This window comes from Microcebus murinus, chromosome 19 (genome assembly GCF_040939455.1).
Source record: "Microcebus murinus isolate Inina chromosome 19, M.murinus_Inina_mat1.0, whole genome shotgun sequence".
NCBI lineage: Eukaryota > Metazoa > Chordata > Mammalia > Primates > Cheirogaleidae > Microcebus > Microcebus murinus.
Genome location: NC_134122.1, coordinates 30,601,478 through 30,611,548, shown reverse-complemented (window position 1 = coordinate 30,611,548; position 10,071 = coordinate 30,601,478). Strand labels below are relative to the sequence as shown.

General features: G+C 51.6%; 1 protein-coding gene across 1 annotated transcript; it reads right to left on the bottom strand.

The window, feature by feature from the left end:
- Positions 1–6,919: 6,919 nt before the first annotated feature.
- CCL24 (C-C motif chemokine ligand 24) lies at positions 6,920–9,812 on the bottom strand. The gene is made up of 3 exons (XM_012742182.2): positions 9,623–9,812; positions 9,324–9,441; positions 6,920–8,052 (listed from the first exon to the last, which is right to left on the bottom strand). The coding sequence occupies exons 1-3, from the start codon at positions 9,693–9,695 to the stop codon at positions 7,884–7,886; spliced, it is 360 nt and encodes a 119-aa protein (XP_012597636.1). The 5' UTR covers positions 9,696–9,812; the 3' UTR covers positions 6,920–7,883.
- Between the last annotated feature and the right edge of the window lie 259 nt (positions 9,813–10,071).

Sequence of the window (10,071 nt, the reverse complement as noted above, 5' to 3'; positions counted from 1 at the left end):
CATGACTGGGCAACATCGCAGCAATCTGGTGAGACATACGTGTTCCGTGAGGCTTGGAATTATCCGGAGGTTAGAAGGCCGGGGAAGAAGGGAGCGATTTCCAGGGAATGCTGGATGCAAAACTGAGTCAGGACTTGTCGAGGTCAACAAGCCTGTCTGCAAACCCTTGGCAAGAAGCAGCAGCAAGGTCGGGGATGGGCTTGAGTAGGGGCTGTGGGAGGAGAGGAGGGGCCTGGGGTCTTCTCGCCATCCCGCTCAGGGCAGAGCATTCGGGAAGTGTTGGTCTTTCCTACCCAGGTGCAGCCGGCAACAGTAATTTCCCGTAAGGCTTGCCTGTGTCTCAGCAGGAATGAGAGGCTGGAAGACCTGAGTGTACTGCTTCCTGGGGGGAAAACTTCCATGTGTTCTGGAAACGGAGAGGCCTGTCATTTTGGGAAGTTGGATAACTACCCTTTTAATAAAGAAATCCTACCCAGAGAAACAAGGCCACAGAATTCTTTGGCATCAACAGCTTTGCAAGGGTTGGGACCTAGAGCCAGGACAGATAGAATTTCAGCAGTTCTGACAGCAAAACTTCTTTCTCAGTCAAGCAAGGCTCATCCTGGCGACCTGTCCTGGCAGCATCTATTCCCAGGAGGAAATGGGGGAGAAGGTGAGCCTGCCTCTGGGAAGAATGGATGAGCTGGGGGACACTGGGCAGGGACTCCTGTGGCCGCATGGCTGTCTGGAAGCAGCATCTGCCCAAGAGATGGCTGGAGCCTTGGTGTCCCCAGCAGGAAGGCTGGCTGGTGGGGAGAGGAGGAAAATCCTGGGAGGAGGAGGCAGAGAGGAGGCAGGGAAGGGAGGATATAAAAGCTCTGGAAAGTTCAAAGGCTTTGCCGAAGCGTGAGACTTTATGATGACCTCGCTTTACCCTGCAGCTCCAGCTGCCACCTGGAAGAAGAGGTGGCTGAGACCAGAACTCTGCCCACCAGCTGCCGCAGCCCTGGGCAAGGGCTCTGGAGTCAGGCACCCAACCCGGCTTGGCACTCCCCGCTGGGCCTCTTGGGGGGGGGTACTGTTAGGTTGGGACAAGGATGAAGGGGAACAAATGCTTTTGTCTAGGGCGTTTCCACTGAGACCCAGATGGCACTAGATGGCACTAGGAGATACTGTGTCTACAACAGAGGGAACAAATTGACCAGAAGGGGGCTTCTAAGAAGGAAGAGATGAAATGACAAGGGAGCTTCCAAGGGCTGAACAGAAGTTTGGTCTACAATAGGGGGTGTCCAAGGACTGACCAACCAGAAAGAGGTAGAAAGGCCGCAAAGTAGAGATATGATCAAGGCCACAACTGAGGGCCTTCGGAGCATGCGCACAAGTGAGGTGACACTGTCCTCTAGTGACCTACCCTCATTGGGGTGTGTGTAAAAATCACACACCCCAGCACCAGCGACTGTTTACAAATACCATGGCAACCCCTGGAAATTGCCTTACAAAGATAAAAATGGGGAGGTTCTCTGTTCCAGGAATTCTCCATTCCTTTCCAAGAAAAGCCATGTATATTCTACCCCCTATTTAACATAAAATTAGGGAATCAGCACAAAAGGAAAAAGCTTGTTAAACTCAGGTTCTCCTCCACTTGCAGGATTGGCCCATTCCTTCTGCGGAATGTCCTGTGCTTTATTAAATTTTTTTTTTTTTTGAGACAGAGTCTCACTCTGTTGTCTGGGCTAGAGTGAGTGCCATGGCATCAGCCTAGCTCACGGCAACCTCAAACTCCTGGGCTCAAGCGATCCTCCTGCCTCAGCCTCCCGAGTAGCTGCGACTACAGGCATGCGCCACCATGCCTGGCTAAGATATATATATATATATATATATATATATATATATATATATATATATATATTTCAGTTGTCCAGCTAATTTCTTTCCATTTTTTTTGGTAGAGACAGGGTCTCGCTCTTGCTCAGGCTGGTCTTGAACTCCTCAGCTTAAATGATCCTCCGGCCTCGGCCTCCTTAGAGTGCTAGGATTGTAAGTGTGAGCCACCACGCCCAGCTGTCTTGTGCTTTATTAAACTTTAGCACTGCGCTTGCTGCATCTGTTTGGTCTGCCCATTTGCTTCATCAACTCGGAGCCAGCAACCATTCGTTAGTGCTGGGAACCAAGAACCAGGGAACAAGGGGACCTGACATCTGGTCCCCATACCTAATAGGGTGAGGCCCCTCGCTGGTCCACTGTGTCTTGGCTCTGCGCATAAAAGATAAAGTCTGTCAACTCTGCCTGGGCATCACAGTCATCTGGGCAACTTCTTTTAAAATTGCAGATTTCTAGGCTCCATCCTGGGACAATGTGAGCTGTCAGGTTTGGGATGAGGCTTCTAATCTGCATTTTGAAAGCTTCACGGTTGATTCTGAAGCCCAGGCAGCGTTGGGAACTGCTGTTTGTTTGTCTCCCTTGTTCCCTCCCTCACACTTCCCACCCTTGGGCAGGGGAAAGTACCCTTGATTCACCAGCCATGTGCTTACTGCAGAGCATTTCACTCTGTTTTCACAGCATGTGATGGTTTTGCTGGGGGTGAAGGGGATTCTCCCAAACACAGGCCAATTTTGGCCAAACTTGGCCACAGACAAGCCCAGTCCCTCTCTGACTGTGGCCAACCCTCAATGCCACACCAGTGGGTGACCCAGTGCATGTGCTGTCATGCTGGTGGCCTGCTCGGACAGATAGCAGGGTGGTCAGTGTATCACTTCCCCACACACAAACTGGCTGTGTTCGGGCTCATGCTCTGGAGCAAGGCCAGGAAAGGGCAGGCCAGGCCAGGTCGGCTAGTGGACAGGTCAGGTACCCCAGTGGCTGTCAATACAACCAGTACCTTCTTCATTCACAGGCATTTACAGCTACCAGAGAAATGGCATAGGAGGAAGCAGGGCGCACGGAACCTGCTGAAATGGCCACAGGAGTGTCAGCTAGGTGCACTGGCCATAGCAGGACCAACTTCAGCTTCTCTGCCTCTCAGGTGAACTTGGGCAGGCGCCCAGATAACATTTATTGAGCCATACATGCCACGCCATGTACCAGCATTGGGCCACATGCCTCTCATGCATTATTTGCCGGATTCAGTCCTCATGGCTTATCTATGAAGTAGATGTTTCCGTTAAGCCCATTTTGCAGATGTGGAAACTGAGGCCAGAGGAGCCAAAGAGCTTCCTCCAGTATCATACAGCCAGAGACTGAGAGAGCTAAGATCAAGTCCAGGTCTGTCTGATTCCCAAGTTCTCTCTCCTTAATTTTTTTTGGTCATTTAAACCAGTTACCTTGGATTGGCTTCTCCCAGAAGCAGACCCTGAGAGGATAGTTCAGGAGTATGGGGTTAATTTAGGAGGTACAGAGACACCAACAGGGAGGAAAGGCAGCTAGTAGGAACGCTAGTTACACCGCAGGCGGGCGGTGTGAAACACATGCCCCAGTGTCACCCCAGCAGAGAGGCAAGGTGCTTGTGCACCCCTCCCATCAGCTGCTGTTTGGGGCTGCCTGGGCAGTGTTCATTCCCTGGCACTTGTGGCCTGACAAGGCAGAGTAGTTTTTGGTATAAATCACCCAGAAACACCCTACCTGGCGCAGCCCAGGGCAAAGTGGTATGTGGGTAGCGCATTGCCAGCTTCTGTACACGAGTTTTTACCATAAAAGTGTTACATGCACGCAGTAAAGAGATCAGCCTCCACAGAACAGTGCTAATACAGCTCCTCTTCCGAAGCTTCCCAGTCCTACTGGCCACAGGCAACCATTCTTGATAGTTTGTGTGTCCAGCAAGTTGAATATATGTTTTGGTTTTTTTTTTTGCATGAATAGTATCCTACGGTACATGCGCTTGTGCTCCTTGCTTTTTTCACTTAACAATAGATCTTGACCGAGTCCGCCATGAATGGACATGTTAGGTTGCTGCCGATTTTCTCCATTACAGACCGTGCTGCAGTAAACACCCTTGCACGTGCCTGTCTCTGCATCCGTGTAGGAGGCGCTCTAAGTGGAATTGCTGGGTCGACCTGGGTGTGTGTTTTGCATTTTAACAGATGCTGCCAGATCGTCCTCCAAGAGGTTGGCCCAGTAGAAATGCTCCCGCTGGTAGTGCAATGGAGTGCTGGCTTCTCCACATGCTCAGCCACTGCTACCCTCTTCTGCACCACTGGCTTCGATCCTATCCTGGCCCCCAGCTGCAGCCACACCAGACTGTACAGCTGCCCAGGGGAAGCAAATGAAGGCCATCCAAGTGAAAACGAACACGCTCATTCAGAGCTTGCTAGAGCAAGGGGGCAGCCACCGTCACTTGCAGAGACTCAGAGGATGACGGGGGCAGGGGGCGGGGCGAGGAGGGAAAGCTTTAGTGTGGGAAAGAGGGAAGGCTCAGGCGGGTTTTGATTGGAGGTGGTTGGCAAGAGAAGCTAGAAGGTTAACTAGAAGCAAACATCTTATGCACTTGGTTTGGGACCACATATACGACAGTGGCCCCCAAAGATTATAATAGTGTATTTTTACTGGACCATTTCGTGGTTTAGATATGTTTAGATGCACAAATACTTACCATTGTGTTACGGTTGCGCACAGAACTCAGTACAGTAGCACGCTGCACGGATTCGTAGCCTAGCAGCAGCAGCCTGCCCCCCTCGCGGTTTGTGCAACTGCACTCTATGACGTTCGTACAACGATGAAATGGCCTAACGATGCATTTCTGAGAATGCAGCCCCGTCGTGAAGCAGCTCATGACTGTATATCTGGCTTTTTTGATTGGTTCCGAGCTGGAAAAGGAGGGAGAATAGGGAAGCTGGTCAATGCTGCAGAGGTGGTGGGTCACAGTCCTGTTGTCCCATGCAGCCTGGCCACTGTTCCTTTGTATTTCGACCTCATCCTGAACACCTCAGCTGACCTCCCTCCTCGGGAATGTGCTCTCTTTGCAGAGTGAAACCCCAATCTCCATCTGGATGCCAACTCTGTGATGAGGGTTCTGCAGTCTCCCTGCCCATCAGAATGTCCCCTCCTTTGTATTGTTTTGCCTCACTCCTTATTCTGTTTTGTGTTAGAGTTACAGCACCTTTAATCGCTGCTGTAGATTGCATGTCTGCCTCCAGGACCCGTGTGCTCTGCACACTCCCAGTTGCCAGCATGTGCCTCTCTGGGTCGTAGGGCCTTTTGTCCCCACTTGCTGAAATACTGTCCCTCCCACGCAGCTGGCAAAGACCGAGGGAGCAGGTGTGTAATTCCAAGGGTGTGGTCTCATGCTAGCAGACTGGGGTCTGATTGCCCTCTGCTAGACAATACAGCAGGGGTCCTCAAACTTTTTAAGCAGGGGGCCAGTCCCTGTCCCTCAGACTGTTGGAGGGCCGGACTATAGTTTAAAAAAAAAAAAAAACTATGAACAAATTCCTATGCACACTGCACATATCTTATTTTGAAGTAAAAAAAACAAATGGGCAAAAACACCCGCATGTGGCCTGCGGGCCATAGTTTGAGGACGCCTACAATACAGTCTCCTTGCCTGCCCTCCCTCCCTGTATTACCCACCCATCCTACTAGTGTTATTCCCTCTACCTCCTGAACACGGTATTTGCATTCAAGTCTTTGTTTCGTGGTGGTCTGCTTCTGTCAAAAACCCAAAGTTAAAAGGTCTTATTATCCTCATTTTACAGATGAGGAAAACTGAGGCTTAGAGAGGTTAAGTGATGCATTTCAAAGTACGACATAATAAGATATATTTGGGCCCCAGTTTTTGACACAGAGCTCGTAAAACTCATAATTTCCTGAGCAAAGAGGAGGATAGGAGTGTCTTACGTAGACTTCCTAGATTCCTTCCTAGATTCCTGAGCCTTTATTCTAAAGAGGTGACTCTTGGTGGGCTCCTGGAGAGCTTTAGGACAGGGAATGGTCACCAGAAAGACCAAGCCATGTTAAAAGCTGGGAACTTTCAGCCTTACCCCCCATCTTCCAAGGACAGGAGAAGGGCTAGAGACTGACTTAATAAGCCATCGTGCCTATGTGCAAAATTCTCCATCAAGATCTCTAAACTGTGGGGTTCAGAGAGCTTCCAGATTGGTAAATACATCCATGTGCTGGGGGAATGGTGCCCCCCAGCTCCACAGGGACAGAAGCTCCTGAGCTCAGAGTCCTTCCAGACTTTTTTTCTGGCTGTTCACTTGGATCCTTTATAATAAACTAGTAAATGTCAATAAGCATTTCACTGAGTTCTGTGAGCCATTATAACAAACCTGGAGGGATCACAGGAATCCTAGGTTTGTAGCCAAGTTGGACAAAACTGTGGGTATCCTGGGCACCCAATACTTGCAACTGGTGTCAGAAGTGGGAGCAGCCTTGGGGACTGACCCCTTAACCTATGAAGTCTGTGCCAACTCCAGGTAGTTATTGTCTGAATTGAGTTAAATTGTGGGATACCCAGTTAGTGTCCACAGAGCATTGCATGGTGTGGGAAACCCACACATTCAGTATCAGAAGTTGTTAAGTGTAAAAGAAGAGTTTATCTTTTACAAGGTCACAAAGCTTATAAAGCAGGATTGGTATTGAACCCCATGGTGCTCTTAATTTGTGACTGTCCATTATGGTCTGTCTAATTCTTTGAAGCCAGACACCATTATTTATAATGTTATAGCCTCCTAATGCCTGTTATAGCTCCTTGTGCAAAAATGTTCTTTGTTGAAGTATTTTAAAAATTTAATTGAACCCAACTGTGAATGTGTGGTTTTTGAAGTTAATAATAGGACTCCCAAGAGCAGGCCAAGACCAACCCCACATGCCCTGGACTCAGGCTGCCTTCACCCCTCCCAGCTTTGGATGGGCAACCCAGGATGCCTTCTGGGGCACACACACTATTGCTCTCAGCCCAACCATGCCCCACAAGAGAGACAAGAACAGGCAAGACACGACCACCTTCAAAGGAGGAATCTCAGTTTACTTTGGACTGTCATTTAAGAACAGTGATTGTATCTACACTCTTAACAAACAAAATCACACAGTATCTCACGTGTAGAAAATAAAAAGCTGAGGTCTGTCTCCCCCCTATGTCCCCACCCATGATCCCCTCACCTAAATGTGGGGAAAGCCCAGCTGTACAGACAGAGCTGGTTTTTGTCCGCAAAGCAGCAGAAGCAAGCTGTGTCGCAGAGCAGAACATCTCCTCAAAGTCATTTCTTGACAAAGGTGAAACTGCCAAGCTGTGTAGTTTCACCCTGCGCCTCCATGTTCATTTCTTTGCAAAAACCAATGAGTTCCTGAAAATTTGATTAATTATAACCGATGAGAAGTGCACAAGGAGGGCTGGGATCCAGCAGTGAAGGCAGCCAAGGGGCCCCTCTACTTCTGTCGGGGTTTTATTCACTCTTTGATGCGGGAAGTGGGACCGGCCTGGAGCATCCCTGACATGCTGGAGAGCTGCAGCTGTTGGCAGGTCCCCCAGACAGAGACAGTCAGATGGCCATTAGGCCCCAAGAGCAGAGGGCCCTTGGAAGCCAGCTGCAGGCGGTGGTGCCAGCAACGTGTGCCTGTGCCCCCAGGGGCTCGGGTCCCATGTGCCTGGGCTCTGAGGGCCTGGAAGTCAGAGAAGAGCCAGGTCCAGGTTGGGAGGAGAGGGGCAAAAGGCCACCACTACCCTCCTTCCGGGACCTTCTCCCCCAGCTCAGGGAAGGCGAGGGGCTCTGTGTGTTCAGACCCGTCGCTCAGCCCTCAGGGACCTGACTTGCTACTCCCTTGGGTCTTTCATAGAATAGACACAAGCCTGGAGAGTGTTGCTCAGACACAGGAAAATCAGCTCTCCCCCATCACTGCTGGCTGCCCCAGGCCCCAAGCAGCCTGGCAAGGAGCCAGGCCCAAGCTCAGGGCCAGAGGCTGGCTGGCGATTAGGAGGTGGTGCTGTTGCCAGGGCGTCTCTGGGCAGGGACCTTGGCGCCCACTGCCTTGGCCCGCATGGAAGCTCTCTTCTGCTTGGCATCCAATTTCTTCATGTACTTCTGGACCCACTGCTGCTTGGGGTCTCCGCAGAAACTCAGGCCCTTCTTGGTGGTGAAGCTGTGGGGGAAATGACAGGGGCTCACCTGGGGCCAGGCAGGGACCTTGGGCCACTCCACTTCATGGTGAGGTAGGTGTGGAAGCCCAAGAAGTTGCTTGCCCAGGCCTCCTAGCCAGTGCTGACCTATGTCTTCTATCTCTGTGTCCATGTCCCTTTGTTTTAGGATTGGGAGGAAGAAGGGGTGCAGGGTGGGGGTGCAGGGCTCCTTTGACGACCTCCTTATCAGGCAGGGGAGGCCCAGCTTTACTTTTAGATACACTAGATCCATTTCCTTGTTTTTTTCTTTTGTTTGTTTGTTTTTAGACAGAGTCCTCACTCTATCACCCTGGGTAGATAGAGTGCAGTGGCATCATCATAGCTCACAGTAACCTCAAACTCCTGGGCTCAAGTGATCCTCCTGCTTCAGCCCCCTGAGTAGCTGGGACTACAGGTGCATACCACCACACCTGGCTATTTTTCTGTTTTTAGTAGAGACAGACTCTCACTCTTGCTCAGGCTGGTCTTGAACTCCTGAGCTCAAGCCATCCTCCCACCTTGGCCTCCCAGAGTGCTAGGATGACAGATGTGAGCCACCATGCCCGGCCTAGACACGCTGGATTCAAAGGGAGAGACATAATCTCTAACCACAGAGAGGGGAGGAGAGGAGAAATCACAATGAACCCCCCCAGAAAAACAGCATATGCCTCTGGTTCATTCACACACCGTGCATGAAAGCATGGCTGACGGTGGCAGCGCTGGGCGGGGACACTGGGATGGCCTTTTCCAAGCCAGCTCTGAGCTGGGGGGCAGCAGGCTATGGCACCGAGGCTCAGGCCAGTGGGGAAGTTAGTAATAATGCCAACATCACATTTCTACTCCATGCCACTGTTTGCAAAGTGAGTTCACATTTGCTACCTGGTGTGAGAGGCAGCTGTGAAGCTATTGGGAATCCAGACACCTGTCCACCCATGTGACCTTGAGCAAGTCACCTTTCTGAGCCTCAGTTGCCCTCTGCAAAATGGTGACATCACCCCTACCCCATACAATTGTTGAGGGAATTAGTTAAGATAATGTCATATGCCCCCAGTAGTGCCTACTGTATATTTGGTGCTCAAAAAAATGATTGTTGAATCTAAGTTTCCTCCTGGTTTCATGCATGCTGAGGCCCAGAGAGGGGAGGTGACTTCTCCAGGGACACACAGAGCTGGGTGCTGCCGACTTTACTCCTCCGGGCTCCCGGAGCTCACCTTCCCCTGCCCACTCCTGCCGGGTGTCAAACAGCGGTACTCACATCACTCCTGCCTTGGGGCAGACGCTCCCGTTGGACAGTTGGTAGCTGATCACTCGGCTCTCGGGAATTTTCTTGGAAACAAAGGTCATGCAGCAGGAAATGGGGATGGCCACGGAGCCTACAAGAGGAAGGAGAGAAGAGCCATGTCCCTTGGGAGACTCCCCTCCGCTCAGGGCCTCGGAGCCCCACACACCCAGTGCACTCACGGGGCAGCCCTTTCCTCACAGTCCCCTCCTGTCCTCCACCCTCCACTGTCACCACCTCCGTGCCTTCAGAACAGCACCTTGCCCCAGTCTTACCTGTGGGGGCGAGGTGGTAGGCACACAGGGCCAGGAGCAGGAGTCCGGCGGCGACGCTCACGGGGCCTGCCATGTCCTGGGCGGCAGCTCAGAGCTCAAAGCCGGGGTGCAGGAGGAGAGGACCTGGGAACAAGGGGCCCGGTTCCTTGCAGAGCACCCCAAATGCCTTTTCTCTGCCCTTTATAGGGGTGGCTAGGAGGAAACATGCCCCCCCCCCCAGGCTTCCTCGAAAATCCTGAGGCCTCTGTGGTTTGGAAAGCGGAAGTTTTTGCCCAGTTGTTGCCCAGCTGAGTCAGGGCTATTTGGGGCCCGTACAGAGGAGCTGGGGTGGGGGCCATTGCCCTGCCTAGGCCAAGTGCAAAGCTTTGGATGCTCAGTCGGAAGGCCCCCGGGATCCTGGCAGAGCTGCTATTCCCTGCGGGATGCGGGAAAAGTCACTCACCCCTCTG